Raw genomic sequence first — 16,253 nt, 5'->3', positions numbered from 1 at the left:
TTTGTTTCATGATTTGCAAAGGTTAAATCTATTCCAAATGCCTCATGATCGAGCACAACATTCTTGCGTCCGCAGATGCTGACGCTTATTGCACCACGGCAGTTAGGTCACGAAACCTCTCAAGCCATCTTACATGACAAAGCCTTGTATGATGCGGCGATAAACGACTGCAGCCATATATCTTTCAAAGGTTGCTTGTAGGCGCTTGAGCAGCGGTACGCGAGCACGCATCTATTTGATATTTTACAGACTTTAGTTTTTTCTTGGAAAGAAGAACCAGGCATACTTCAGCACAAAATAAATGCTTGATTCAGAGTTTATTTAAGGTGCCCTACAACTTTGTAATTGACATGTTTCCAATTCAAGCAATAATTAAAAAGTTAGCTAATTAAGAACGATGAAGTAATACTTGGTGATTAAAAGAATACTGGCGGTAAGCACACATGACTACTGCTACTATGCAGTCGGCAAGATTTCTTTAGAGCTCTTGGGTTCTTTTTAAATCTTGGTCCATGTTAACTGGGACACCCGGTATAATATTATAAAGGATACTACATGCCTCCAACTATCTCCATTGTGAGCTAATGGGTAGAATGTCAAGTGCAACAGATTTCAAGCTCTTGAGGTCATTTCAGTATCTGTCTAAGCTCTCTGGTCCAACCTGTGTCATTACTACACTATACAGGCCTTGCGTGCTAGCATGCAAAAGATTCCTTCAAAGTGACAGTGCACATGACATAGAAGTCAGCCTTTATCAGACATGAAAGCTAATTTCACTAGGCCTCCTAAGTGACAGTGCTTGATGTGGCAGTGACAGAGAACTAGGTAGTGCATATGATTCACACTGAAACTATGCAAATCAAACCTTAGCAGGTGATGCATTCAGGTGATGATGGCAGGTATTCTAAAGGTATTATTTTACATGCTGTGCCAGTAGTCTGAGTGGTTCTCTGCCTACCTATTATCTGGATTGGCTGGCTGTAAACAGATAGTAATATTGAAATAGAATCGAGTGAAAACATTTTATCACACTGCCCCTCGACACTTTCAGCACAACTGGCTTTTTCGTCTAATCAAAGGTATCGAAAATTCGTATATCTTGCGACAGATTTTGACATAGCCACAGAGGAAGAAAGTATGTTCTCCCTCAAAGAATAATGCCCAGGTGCACTCAATATTTCTTTCAGCATAATGTCTACAGCTGCACATAAAGCACAAATTGATATTCACCATCAAACAGGCCATACTAAAACTAAACAGGGACTTGTACCTTTCAACTAGGTCAATTACGCAACAGCAGCTCCAAGTATGCACTGAATTGTGCAACCTTTCTCCACCGCTCATTTATCGCGAATTATACTAAGCACAATCTGATTGCACTGTGCAAACTGAATTGAAGCTTTGCTGGTTGATATGTGTCATCTAAACATGGGCCAACATACTCACTTATCAAAACGCTCACTCATACCTATTTCCCAGTCATGCGTGTGCGAGTGAGTGATAAAGGTTGTGAGTAGACTTGAGTGATTGTCGGTGAGTGCATGCGAGTATGTATTATGTGAGTGTGAGTAGGCTTGAATGAGTGCCTATTACTGTGAGTAAAGGTGAGCATGAATGCCAGTATATGTTAGTGTGAGAGGACGTAAGCGTGAATGTAAGTGAGCGCTGAAATGTGGAAGTAGAAGTATAAATGCGTGCAAGTGCAAATAAGGAGACAAGTAAATACTGATGAATGCGAGTAGACATGAGGTGAGTGAGTACATATCTAGAAGAAATAGCAGTGAACTAGTGTCTATTTATTCAGCCAACCTATGCATCTAAGTAACTAATCAAATCATGTATCAACACTTTTATTCCCTCTTCCATAAGCAATAACCAAAGGTGCCAATGCCAGGCCAGATACAAGGTCGAAAGATAAGGCCTTACATGCTCACAAAGGTAGGTGAGCTTTCCATAAATTTTATTAACGTCCAGTATCCTACACAGTGTGTCGCACAACATATTGCAGCAAGAGGAAGTCTTCAAGACTAGTAAATTTTCATAGAAATTACGTAAGAATGTTGCAGGTATAATACGTAACTAGGGCGATGAGAAAAATTTGTTTACTTTATTTGGTTTCGCTTTACAATACCTTCACTTCTGAAACTGTATTTTATACCCACCCCCTTCCCCATCTTTTGTAAGCTTGAAATTGTCAGTTGACATACCAAATGGCCTTAGAACAAGGTTGCCAAGCTCCTTCAACTTATCTGCATGGAACAAACAAAATTTTTAGACACCGGAAACTATCAAGATTCCAAGGATTAACAAAAAAAAAAAAAAAGCACATGCATACACAGCTGTCTTACCTAGCATTTCAGCTTGCAATTTCTCATTTCTCTCTTTGATTTCATCAGGTAGTGTCTGTTGAAAAGAAGCATGGATTGCATGATTTGACAATGTTATATGCAGGAGGCAAAAAGAATGCAAACACAATGAAACTGGGCCTGCCCATACTAACACATGGCACGGCTTCTTCTGAAGTCGTGTATTCAAAGAGCCAGTTACTTTCACAGTGGTTGCATTTTACCAGATTAGAGTTTGCAGAGCCACATCTCACTATTTGTACAAGGCCAACACGTTACATTCTCAAAGTGACTGAATCCCACTTTCATAAGGTGGTGATCAACACAACCTGCAACAGGTGAGAGCAGTGTGCATTCTAGCACCTGAGTCCAGAGAAAAGATGCTAACTTGGATGTCAATGACTTCAGGCCTCCAAGGCCTGAAGTCTCCATCCAGTAGTAAAAAAAATGTGGGGAGCTGAAAGTGCCTCATGAGAACAGTGTTGCCAGATGGCGCAGAGTTACATAGCCAAAACAGATGAATATTATAGCCAAAATGTAGCCATCAGGGCTAGTAGTGTGAAATGGCAAAAAATGAGTAATGGAAACAAACTATAGTAACATTCTTTTTATTTGCAAATGAAACTGCTAACCAAAAATAACAAATTCACAGCCAAACCACTTTTTTGCTAGACTAGCACACAGCAGGGAAAGTAAAAGATATTACATATGCAAGCACCAAGCCCACGCCCAAGCAACGGGGTTGACTACCAGAGATACAACACAAAGAAAAAAATATCAAATACAAATCATTCACCATGATTTCCCAGTGGCTAAGGAGTAAAATTATCTGAAGCTCTACAATACAACGTTTCTCATATCACACTCTGAAGGTTTGGTGTTCTTTCCTTTGTAATAGGCAGACATGGAAATTAGGTCTTATCACAAAACCCAGTACATCTCGCCACGCCATGGATGCAGATGTGAAAACAAACAGAAAAACGTTACACTAAGAGCTGGTCGAACGTGTTGCGAACTTTGAAACGTGCTTTTGTACGATGCCTGATCAACATAAAAATGTAGCCCAAAAATATCCACATAACCCGCTCATCTAAAAGTCATCAAGACTGACTTAGATTGCTCACTGGCCAAGTGACATGGGCGCCCGAGACCCCTTCGAGAAGAAATTGGCGCATGGTGAGTAGTCCGAGCTGCCCCCGACTTTAATCCATGTGCACCTCACACACATGCGAACTCCTAAGCAAACAAGTTAATGCACTGCATTTTGTCTTTCAGACGCCTAAGATTTGTTTGTTTATCCCACAAGAAATGCATAACTGAAGGGGAAACCGCATAAGACGACGACAAAGAACGATCGACAAAGATCTTTCTTAGCTCTCGACTTGCACACTGTTTCCTGTTCCAAATGAAACACCAACTAGCCCAACGTCGATCCCTTATGCATAACTGAAACTCGGCAATTACATCACTTAATTACACCATGCTTGAAATGCAATACATATTCTCCTGAGTAAAGAATATACCCTTAGGCATTTAAAGAGGGAAAATTAGGCACTATAGACTTCATTGTGGTGTCATGCGAGCGCCACACAGAACACACAAGAGAAGGGGACACATAACTGCAATATTTGCAACTAAAGATTTTAATAAATTAGCTTGATAGTTCAAAGTAAGAAAATATATTTTGAACGCTTATCTGTACCATTTATTTGAACCAGAATTTGCACAAAAAAAGCTAAATTTCAGTTCTTCCTTACAAAATTTTTAATTCTAGCATAAACCAGGAAAGACTGTGGTCAAAGTTAACAAGAGCTTTCTGGTTACAGTTTTGCGTTTCTCACATGCCACTTTTCATGTGCAGAGGATGTTGGCCTAGCACTCCCCTCTCTGCACTTCCTATGAGCGTGACATTATTGACTGTGTCGACTAATCCCATGCCTCCGTCTCCCCCTACACACCTGTTCTTATCCTTTCTGCACTTAACTCTCCTCCTGCTCACTCAGGCTACCCTCTACTGTGTTAGATTGCCCTATATCAACGACGAAAACCTTGAGGTGTATCAAAAAGAAACTGTTCTTAAAAAGAAGGAAAATACAACAAAAAAAGAAGCTATTGCCACAAAGTACTCCTCAGAGCTGTTTCACATCTTCTTATTCAATACCAAACAATAATTTTTATGCGCCAATCTTATACTGTACTCCATAAGTACACAGGTAAACCTTTTGTGTTTTCTTACAATTTTCTTAGGCATATTAGGTAGCGCTAGAAACATGTTTTAATCAGAAGCCACAGGAGACAGACGGCACCACATGAAAGAAAGAAGAATATATCAAACACCCATCCAACATGATGGAAGTTTGAAAATGTTATCAAAAAGTGCCTCACCATGCATGCATGCCTCGCTTCTCCAATGCTGGGATCCAGCTCCAGGACACGTTGGTAGTCCTTCAAAGCTTCATCCAGATTTTTTGTCTCCTTGTAAAGCCAAGCTCTCTTCAAAAGAGGCTTCAAATAGGAAGGGTTCAGCTCAATGGCTGAGGAAAAAAAAAACAAAAGAAAAAAATCAGCGCTAGGTCCACACACAGAGTTGCAAGGGGCCCTGAACCACTTTTTATCGAAGTGGAGGAATGCATCTGAAGTTAAATTAGGCTATTTCAGAAATACTTCACCACAAAAAGTACTTCAATGCATTCAGCAGAAGCGTAGTTATCGGCAATCAAACATCCCCTTCGCAGTGCTTCTGCTCTTTCTTCAATCCATGCACTGCGAAGGCTATGGCAGTGTGGGGCATGCCCACAACGTTCTGCCTAGTGAACGTCATCACGGTGCACAGTTCAAATTTGATTTTGGATGTTCACATAGACACCACTACTTCCAACTTTGGTGCCTACAACGCGCAAAACGAGGTTGTCGTTAGAGTCAGCACGCCGTGTGTGCTCAGCCAGCGGACTTGTCACAGCACCCCATGGTGGCTGCGATATCTACGCTACGTAGTAGACTGCAGCTACATGCAATTGCAGTGCGTACGCACAGCGTTTGCTTTGTGCACGACAAGACTCAAGTGCATGCTCAAACTCGTATGTTCAAGTCTGGCCGCACTACGTGGTGTGGACCGGCTTTGCCCTGCACAGCTTGACCGACGGATAGTAGCCACATCCAACCTGTGCATACTGAAGCGCTATCAATAACTCAATATGAAGCGACGCCTGTCAAGGCACCTAACCAGGAGCAGCCAGGAGTGAGCACGCGATGGCAAGCATGCATGTGGTCTGACCTTAAGTTTCGTTTGGTTCGAGGCTAGTTGAGCATCCAAAACTAGTCAGAATTAGGGAGACCTGTCGGCTACAACACAGAAAAGCAGGATGGTCAAAGTTTAATTCCTACATGGATGGCCACTACTGAGTGCAAGCAAATGATAGTCTGCTTCCTCTGGAAGTATGCAATTATTAATGAAATTCAAAAGCACATTTTCTCTTACTTCAGCCTGTTCATTAAACTTACTCTATAAATATACACAGTAACAGTAGGAAGAAGCACACAAATCCATAAACTATTCTTGATTGATGTCAGCTATTGGCAAATACTAGCCATGTATCGGAATCTGCTATATCATGAAGTAAAGCATCCGGAATAGAGTGAGGAACAGGCTTCCATTGAAAAGAAAGCGTTTGAGAGAAAGGTTACTTTGCACTCCTTTTGTGAGCTCTATGTACTGCGCATGACTGCAAAACACAAGTGAAATGTTCAGAGCAGCGTATGCTATCTGCGGACTATGTTTTTTGCCAGGCCCGAGGGGTGGTTCAAGACCTGTTTAGAAAGATGCATTTAGCTCTAGCTTGGTGAAATTTCAGCCTTCGACAAAGTGTACATTGTACTTTGATTCACATAGTAGTTGAATTCCTTTATGAACTATATTACACTGCTGTGATTTTATAAAATTGCCACTCACCTTTTGTGCAATCTTTAATTGCCAATTTGTTCTTTTCCTGCAGAAAACAGCAAGATAATATAAACTAGGAGGAAAATAATAACCAATACAGAATTAAAATATAAAGCCCTAACAAAATACCTTAAGAATGCTGAAGAGTCTTGTTTGTATGCAACTTCCAAGAAAATTTTGAGATAACCGACACTAGTTCTAGGATAGATTTAATCTCAGTAGCACGCTGAAATGAGACAAGTTAACGTAGGGATACCCTGAACAAAAAAATATATGCACAACATATCATTCCAACCTTATAGTAGAAAATGAGTTCTTCCTAATGTGACTGATTGGGCACAATGTCCAAGAAGACACACAGACTATGAGAGATGCCTTAGCAGAGGGCTCCGGTTTAAGTCTGACCACTCGGTGTTCTTAGTTCTGTACCCAACGTTCTTACTATTCCAGTGTTCTTTAGATTCTACCTCATCGCAATGCAGCTGCCATAGCCAGGAATCAAACCTGCGGCATCATCAGCAACAGAACGCCACAAACACAACTATACAAGTACGTACAGAAATTATAGTGTTGCAAACATTAGCGAACAAGAATTCTTGCAGTTTTTAGTTTTTAATAGAAGCACTGACATATTTTACTCATATTTTTTGTTTAATGAAGATGCAAACCCTCTAAAATCTAGAAAATATACTGGCAAGTATCAGAGTCCACTGAATAAGCTACTATAATACTTCTTCCGATTAACCTTTCAGTTTCGGTACTCAGGAGGTGGACGAGCCATAATGACATGATACAATGGGTCGCTCCATTTATACAGTAGCTGTGGTTGCCAGATGCAAGCGCAGCCAGAAGAAACAAGCAGCATTCTTGCTTATTCTTTTTTTTTTATGAGCAATGTCATAATCCCTAGTCCTATTGGTACACAACACCAGCAAGTTTTGCTCTTTGTCATGACATCATGATAATATTGATGATACAAGGTCTAGTGTTTCGAAACCAACTTTACTATCAAATTAACATATTGATACAAGGCAGAAACCATCTTTAAATTGCGCGCAGGTTCATGCGCCCTCCAAGAAGACAACGGTGTACAGTAAAACCTCTTTAAACCATACCCACTTAAACAGTACTTTCGTTTTCAAAGTAGTAAAGTCAAATCCCCAACTCAGCGGCCATTGAACATAATGTGTTTTGTATGTGCATAAACTGTACCAGCTTATTGCATGCATATAGGTTAACACATAGTGTTTTCCCTTTACGCCGCGCAATCCCAGCGGTGCGTCGTCGTCATCGGGTGGCCCGGCAGAACAACAAGCCTCAGAGATCAGAACAACGGCCTCCAAGCGCCCTGTGCTTTTCCGTGTGAAGCCACATCAACATCATTTCCACGCCGTGCCAGATAGTGTTGTGGCATCGTGCAAGCAAGGACTCGCATCATGCCGAAGCTCGGATAAAAAGGATGTCGGGTGCTCAGCATACAAGAAAAATTAGACATTGTTTGTCTTATCGAACGTACCACAAAGAAGTCGGCACTGGTACGCAACAGGGATCTACTGTTGACTACAACGTATGGAATTTGGAATGCGAAGAAATTGCTTGGCAGTGCTGCTGTGGCCATGAAGAGATATTGGCTACGAGGTTTGACTTTTCACCATCGTTGCCTCTGTTGTTGCCGAAGTATGGCCTAACGAGAGTGATGAGGATGACACGGAAAGTGACAGCACGGACGATTCAGGCCCGACAGTGGCAGAAGCTGCTTGTTACATCAACCTCATGAATGCAATCGTCGTGACAAGAACAGCACCCCACGACGTCTGCAGCGCTACCACGGCCGTGCAAGGAGAATATGCAACGCCAACGAGGAATCTGCCATGCGAGTGTTTGCTGAGAAGAGAGGGCTGGCTGAAAAGCTGGCTCGCAGCTTCAGTAAGTTTGAGGCCGCTGTCGTCACTGCAAGGCTACCGCGGCATCAAACGAAAATAACACTTTTGTCCCGCGAAGTGAATAAATACTGCATGTTCTTTCTCCTTTCATCACACTCTCTCCGAGTTCAGTTTTTGACAGTTAAATGGGCGATCTCATGTTATTTCAGTTAAGCAGTACTACCGTTTAGTAGATACTTTTTTCAAGCTACGGCCAACTATGGTTTAACGAAGTTTCACTGTATTGCTGAAAAAGACGAAGACATAATGGCACGTGCATTCATCGCATGCACTTGCATCGTATGTGACCACTGTTGGCGAATACTGTACAAGAGGTGAAGCGGCGCTCGAAAAAAAAAGAGAAGGCATTCCTATCTCCTTTTTAGAACGCGGCAGTCATCTTTTTATTTACTCCCCGGGCATAACCTAGCCCACAATAAATAGTTTTGTCTGAACTCTTGAACTGTTCATTACAATTCTGGTGGAGGTGCGGGGTAAAGAATTCCAGCCCCATTCGAGTTAGAGAAAGCAGCCCGGAACCACGCCATTTCAGACCCAACAAGCTCATGCCTGTCCACCAGCGCACGAGCCATCGCCTATATGGTGAGCCACCCGAGTTTCCTCTTTTGCTGGAGCCAACCAGAGTAGCAGCAACACACAAAACCGAAATGACATCCCAGACCACCTCAACCTGCATCGTTGTTGATCAGCCATGGACTCCCAAGCCTTTCTACGGCGACACCTTCGAAGATGCCGAGGACTGGTTAGAAGGTTTTGAGTGCTTCGCAAACTACAATGGATGGGACAAAAACCAGCAGCTCCGCAACGTTTACTTCGCGTTCCAAGACTGTGCACGAACGTGGTTTGAAAACCATGAAGCTGCCCTCCGGTCGTGGGATGACTTCCGACGGGAGCTGTTGGCCACATATCCAAGCACAGACCGCAGGGAAAGAGCTGAAGCTTCTTTGCAAGCAAGATGCCAACGAAACAACGAAAGTGTGGCTATGTATGCTGAAGATACGTCCTGCTTATTCCGCCGGGCCGGTCTGAGCATGAGCGAGGACAAGAATCTTTGACATCTGATGCATGGTGTGAAGCAGGAGCTTTTTGCCGGTTTAGTTCGAAGCCCTCCACACACCGTCACTGAATTACGCTCCAAGGCGACAACTATGGAAAGGACACTTCAACAGCAGGGGAAGCTCTACAACTGCGATATGAATGTCGCTTTTATGGATGCTATGTCGGCAATGTTCAGGAACAGCATCGAGGTCTTACGAGAACTCGTTAGGTCTGTAGTTCGAGAAGAGCCCCAGAGGCAACAACTGAACAATGACCCTACAGTCGTCTCTTCATTAGCAGAAGTGGTTCGCGAAGAAGTGAGACAAGCAGTCCGCGAGCACAGCCACAAGCATCGTCACCACTACAGCTGACGGTATCGTACGCTGAAGTACTCAGATGATCCCGTGGACGTACGTTCGTCATGGGAACTACCCATGTACCCAAACCTCGGTTCATGCCGCCTCCACCCGAGACGAGATACCGCAAGGCTGATGTACGGCGCACTCCTAATAGAATCCGACTGTGCTACCACTGCGGCGAGCCTGGTAATCTCTACAGGATGTGCGAATACCACAGGATGGGACTTCGAGGGTTTTCCATAAACGCTCCTTGCCCAAGAAACGATGAGCACCCTTTTGAAATCCAGGAGTATTTGTCAACGCGCCAAAGCCCACACACTTCACAGCAACATCAACCTTGGTCAACAGTGCTGCTGAGGTATTGATCACCGAGCCCGCATCCATCCTCAGGCTCCCCAAGGCGACGCTCCCAAAACCCACATCGGGAAAACTAATACCGGCGACCTGTGGAGGTAAGGCCGCTGTCAATGCAAGAACAGAGCCTCCAGCGCTGATTCCGAAATATAATGACAGACGCGAGAGCAGTTACGGAAAGAGTGACGCTGCTTCCGATTTATGTGCATTTATAGACGGCTGTGAAATTACTGCTCTAGTAGACACAGGCGCAGATAATTCAGTTATGAGTAAAGCAGTTGCCAGAAGACTGAAGAAAGTACCGACTCCTTGGGGAGGGCCGCAAATTCGAACTGCCGGAGGACACCTTATCGACCCGGTGGGCAGGTGCACTTCTAGAATTGGAATGTGTGGCTTTACATACGTCGCTAGTTTCATTGTCCGGTCAGAATGCTCACGGGATTTAATTACTGGAATGGACTTTCTGCAGGAGAATGGTGCAGTAATCAACTTGCAGGAATCTTGTGTCGTTCTCAATGAAGCATGCCATCGTGACGTTCGAGTGTGAAGAACAATTTGATGCGCTTCAGATTATATGCGACGTCGTCATGACACTCCCAAGATCCAGCATAGTTGTATTCTGTGACTATGAAGGAATAGACAGCAACACTGGGCGCTTACTCGAAAAAGGGATCTGCAGATCTGCATGGCAAGGGGTCTTGTTCGGCTACGTGACAGGTGTTCGAATGTCTTCCTAATTTTAGAAATGAAGTCCAGCATGTTGCGAAGGGAACAGCCACTGCTCACCTTAACGATTACGTACAGATTATGGATTTTAGCCCTTCCAATGCTGCACTACTCAATTCTGACAATGTAGACTCCATACTCGCATCCATCAACATCAAAGCCATGCTATCACCGAACCAGAAGCAGCAAATAGGGAACCTTGTACGAGAATTCGCCTCGTGTTTCTCAACGACATCAAAAGTCCAGAGAACATCCACCGCCAAACACCGTATTATTGTTGACAATGCTTGAGGCCTATTTGCCAGCATCACTGCCGAGTGCTGCCGAAGGAGAGATCATCAGCAACCAAGTCGATGAAATGCTTAGAAACGGCATAATTCCACTATTGACCAGTGCGTGGGCGTCGCCTGTGGTGCTGCTAAAAGAAAAAGGATAAGACCTTGCGCTTCTGCATTGATTATTGAAAGTTGAACATTGTCACCAAGCGGGATGCCTGTCCACTTCCGACAAACGATGACACCCTTGATAGACTACAGGATGCAAAATTCTTTTCCTCTCTCGACTTCAAAAGCGGATACTAGCAAATAGAAGTGGACGAAAGAGAGCATGAGAAGACAGCATTCGTCACACCACATGGGCTATACGAATGCAAGGTACTTCCATTCAGCCTCTGTTCCGCACCTGCCAGTTTTCAGCTGATGGTGGACACTGCTCTCCGGGTTAAAATGGCAGTCCTGTCTTGTTTATCTTGACTGTGTCATGATTCTTTCTACCTTTGATCAGCACGTGGAAGGACTACGGACTGCGCTCAAATAATCAATAAAGAAAGAAAGAAAGAAATATGATCTTTGTTTCAAAGGACAACAATAATTACACAAATCCTCTAATTTAGGAGGGCCACCTGAAGTACTGAGAATTCCAAGGAGAATGTGCTATAATGCTAAATGACAGAGAATAGAGAGCTTTACCTTGTCCAGGCACAGGCAGACTAGACATTTTACCAGAGGGGTAGAGGCATGAACGTGAGCAGCCACTGCAAGGTGCAGCTACCTGGTTGCTGCACCATGCACCCAACCAGACAAACGCCACTAATATTGCAGTTACCAAGTACGTTTTACTTTGCTGCAGGTGTAATGTTTCAGCAGCAACACAACTACACCATTGCCGAAAATTCATACCAGCAGTGAAATAGAAAACACATCATTACTGGAATATTAGCTCTGTGTTTGTCTGATTGAGCTCTTTGCCACCAGGTGGCTGCACCATACAGGTCATTCACATTTGCACCTCCATTCATCTGGTAAAACGGCCAGTCTGCTCGCATTTACGCGAGTGCTGGACATGCTTTTAAAACTCTCTAATGTCAAAGAAATTAATGGCAAAAATTTGTTTCTTTTTTTTAGCATTGTAGCAAACGGTTTGATGAAAATATTTTCTGTTCACAGAAGAGCCACTTTATATTACTTGGTAGGAACACTGAAATCAACTTTCAAGGAACACAAAACAATGTGTTTACTACTATCAGCATTTCAATTTGGCAGTTTTCTGCTGATCCTCCCAGTCCAATCTCTGATGTTCCAGCCTCAGCAATTATTTTATTGTCATTTTCTTTCATGATTATAACTTTCTGCCAATGAAACACAAGACTTATGCCATGTTTATTTTTTATGTTGAAATCTTTTTTGCTAAACTTTGCTCTTTTTCAATCAATCAGAGGGTGACATTAAGCCAAACGTAATTTTTAAAGAACAAGAAAGGGCTTCACCTTACATTTTATTCAATTCGTTCTTACCCTCAGAAGAAGTTTAAAGAGGTGTAAACCCTCTTGTAAGAGTTCATAAAGACCTCTCAGTACTCAATAAACGAGCCTATTCCATTGGAAGGGTTAAGTGTGAGAAGGTGAATCTCCAAATTCCAAGCTGTAGAAGTGTATTGGTACCTTAAAATTCTTCTGTTGAACTATCTCCAACTATGCCAGGCAATTTCTGGAGCTGTATTTTTTTTTTTTTACTCAAGATAGTATATGAAATCCATTTGGGCCATAACCAATTCCATGGCACATTGGAGCTCCATCTGTAGCCGATGCACAAATGTAGAAATTCTTCCATTAAAAAAAAAAATCTACCCACCAGCCTAGCCCATGTGGCACCTCTATTTGAGTAGAGGACAGAGCGTTCCGCTGAGTTGGAGATGGGGCATATCTTCAATGCTTCTGTGTAAGTCTCCATCGCATCAAGGTACTGGCCCGCCTTGAAGCTCACATTTCCATCTTCTTTCATCTTTAGTGCACGCTCCTTGTTGGCCTGTGAAAAATACACGTAACTCATCAACAGGAAAGAACTGCTATAGTCAGCAACGCAGACACATAGTAACAACTAGTAGCAATAAGGGCTGACAGCAAGCAGGCTTGAGCTGGAAGATGCCACTGAAAAGAATAGGAAAGCGAACCTAGTAAGCAAAGACGAAGTTGAAGGTACAGCACTAGTAGGGCCCTGCTGAGAACCATGTATCAACTCGCACAAATCAATAAAATCAAATGGGGCTAGTTGGTACAGCACTGTTCGGTTAAGTGCGCTGGAATATTATACAAGAGACAATTACAAATTAAAGTCATGCAAAAACCACAATATGATTATGAGGCACGGTGCAGTGGGGGACTTCGTATTATCTTTGGCCACCTGGGGTTCTTTAACATGCACCCAATGCACCGTACACAGGTGTTCTTTCATTTCACTCCCATTGAAATATAGCCGTCGTGGCCGAGATTTGGTCCCACACCTTTGGGCTTAGCAGCACGATGCCACAGCTACTACACCATCACGGCGGGTCACAAAGGTGAATAAAAAAGGTGACACAGGCAAACATGTGAGCAAACTTTGAACTGATTATTGTACGCAGGCACATGTTATATACATAGACAAGAAATGATGGCAGAAAGTAAATCAAAACAAGAAGTAGAAGAGGGAAATGACAGTCACATATGCATTTCTGAAAGTGAAATGACAAGGATGGGTTGATCTAATATTCATCAATGAAATTGAAAGCTGCTTGCTTCTCCCAGTACCACAGAATGGGTGCTCACATGGTTTCCCGAGTAATTGTTTATCATAACATGACTTCTAGACTTGCTTGTGCTTCCTTAGAGTAGCAGTGTGCCAAAGCCATGGTTTCACTGAAGATAGGCTTGCAGCCACACCTGCGCAGTATGCCGCCAAATTTCTTGGCAAATAGAACATACCTGTATTCTGTTAACCTGGTGCTAATGCAGTAGCCTGTCTGCTCTATGTACAATTTCCTGCACATGAAAGGGATCTTGTAGACAACACTGTCTACACGATTAGGTGCAGCAGATGGTGAGCTTAATAGGAAAAAAAAAATTATGAGGTTTTACGTGCCAAAACCACTTTCTGATTATGAGGCACGCCGTAGTGGAGGACTCCGGAAATTTCGACCACCTGGGGTTTTTTAACGTGCACCTGAATGTAAGCACACGGGCGTTTTCGCATTTCGCCCGCATAGAAATGCGGCCACCGTGGCCGGGATTCGATCCCACGACCTGGTGCTCAGCAGCCCAACACCATAGAGCTTAATAGGAAGGTAACCATGATCCCTTATATGCACAAAATTTCACATGGCCTTAAATGATCGATTAGCGAAAGGCACGGCACAAAGGTGTTTTTTTCTTTCCTTTTCTTTGAGCTACAAAAACAAAAGGCCAATGCACAACAGTTAATGACACCACAGAAATGCCAACCAAGAGCAGGTGCAAAATAAAACATGCCACTAGGCATTTCACATGTGTAAACAATGTTGTCTACAAGATCCCTTTCTCCTGCATTGACACCAGGTTAAGAGGACACAGATAGGCAACAGAAACGATCCAGTCACCAGGAAATTTGGCAGTACACAGTGCATGGTGTGGCTGCAAGCCTACCTTCAATGAAATGATGGATTTAGCACACTGCAGCTTTAAACACGAGAAATTTTAGAAGCTTATTTTATGCTAAAAAATGACTCGGAAAACCACGTGGAGCGGGAGGTGCGGCCTTAGAATTCATTGACGCACGTTCGATCCACCCATCCTTGTAACGCAATTTCATAAGCGCATATATGACTAATCTCCATCTTGTAGTCCTTGTTTTTGCTTACTTTCTGCCACCCTTTCTCATCTTTTACATGTGACTTGCGCCTGCGTACAATAAACAGTTGGAAGTTTGCGCACATGTTTGTCCCTGTCTCCTATTTATTCCCTTGTGTAAAAACTCCAGCGCAGTTAACTGAACTGAAACGCGACTGATATGACGCGCTGGTGAATGCGAATAATGAAGTAAACTTTGTAACTATCATGCTTGAATCGTACACGTATAATGTGTTCTGCACCACATCAGTGGTGGCTGTGCTTACTGCACGAAATGAAGCCATGCAAGAACTGCAAAAGAACTACTGCCACACCTTTCGCTCCTCATCGGTCATCGTCTTCTCAAGTTTCTCGAGCTCTTCTTCATCTATTATATACAAGTCCTCTTCGCCATCGTCTTCGGTGTTCTCAGAGCCGGCGCCCTGCCATTTTTCTTCGAAGGCTTCACTGGTGTCCTCGAATTTGTCTTCGGAGGATTTATTGGTATCCTCTTTCACGGCAGTACCCGCCGCGACTGATGCCGATTTTTTGAGATCGTCCAAATATTTACTTTTCGGGCTTGATGCCATGATGAGACGCACAGATGGCTGCAAAATAAATACAAAATAAAATGTTATGTCTTTCTCGGTGAAACAGCGCCCATTCAAGAGAATACGAAACCTGTCAACTGATGATGACAGATGCGACGACTTAAAATAGTTGAGAACCCAAAGCAGTTCTCAGTGGCTACATCACTTCAGAGTTCACTCTAAGCACTGAATTCAATACGACGCAATTAGGTTGCATCGACGTTTTCTTTTTTTCCCAGCGAAAGCAGATGAGCACTTTAAGTAGGATTATCGCAGCATAGTTCGCCGCTGTACAGAACCAAAGCAGACAAACATGATTATCAACGACACGTAAGCGCAATCCAGTGATCATATAGTAGCTTACCGCAACAGCAGCCTTGTACAGCCAATGTCATAAAATTTAACTTAAGCCATCAACATGTCCACATTTATATTCTCAATGAAGCGAAGTGCGCGAGAAGCTTGCAACTAGAGGACCATGGTTGCTAGGGGAAGACAACGTTTCCGCAGACTTCCTGCCTCAAGATTGCAAAAATATTGAAACGCGAATTTCTTCGTTTAAAAAAATATATTAGCTTATATATTTCTATCTTAAGATATTGACTCGTTTTGTTGACATAATGTTCTGTTTTTGCAATATTTTAGATTATACTCATTGGCCAGCGTCTTTGTTAGAGCAAGCATTAGTTAGAGCGAACGTTGGTTAGAGCAATGGTTAGAGGCATACAGTTTCTTACAAAAATTGGTTAGAGACACTCTAGTTAGAGGGGTTAGAGGCACTTAGAGGAGGTGCTGTCTTGGCTTAAAATCTAGCTTCTAGCAATTCCACAAAAACCAGGCC

The 16,253-nt window shown here is 43.0% G+C and overlaps 1 protein-coding gene across 1 annotated transcript; it reads right to left on the bottom strand.

The window, feature by feature from the left end:
* Positions 1-1,915: 1,915 nt before the first annotated feature.
* LOC135900704 (tetratricopeptide repeat protein 1-like) lies at positions 1,916-15,936 on the bottom strand. The gene is made up of 7 exons (XM_065430249.1): positions 15,777-15,936; positions 15,158-15,430; positions 12,835-13,008; positions 6,295-6,331; positions 4,731-4,879; positions 2,349-2,403; positions 1,916-2,249 (listed from the first exon to the last, which is right to left on the bottom strand). Exons 2-7 carry the CDS (start codon positions 15,410-15,412, stop codon positions 2,134-2,136), a joined length of 786 nt encoding a protein of 261 aa, XP_065286321.1. The 5' UTR covers positions 15,413-15,430; positions 15,777-15,936; the 3' UTR covers positions 1,916-2,133.
* Between the last annotated feature and the right edge of the window lie 317 nt (positions 15,937-16,253).

Source organism: Dermacentor albipictus, chromosome 1 (genome assembly GCF_038994185.2).
Source record: "Dermacentor albipictus isolate Rhodes 1998 colony chromosome 1, USDA_Dalb.pri_finalv2, whole genome shotgun sequence".
Classification (NCBI taxonomy): Eukaryota; Metazoa; Arthropoda; class Arachnida; order Ixodida; family Ixodidae; genus Dermacentor; species Dermacentor albipictus.
The sequence above is the reverse complement of the archived record's forward strand: the minus strand, read 5'-3'. Positions and strand labels throughout refer to the sequence as shown.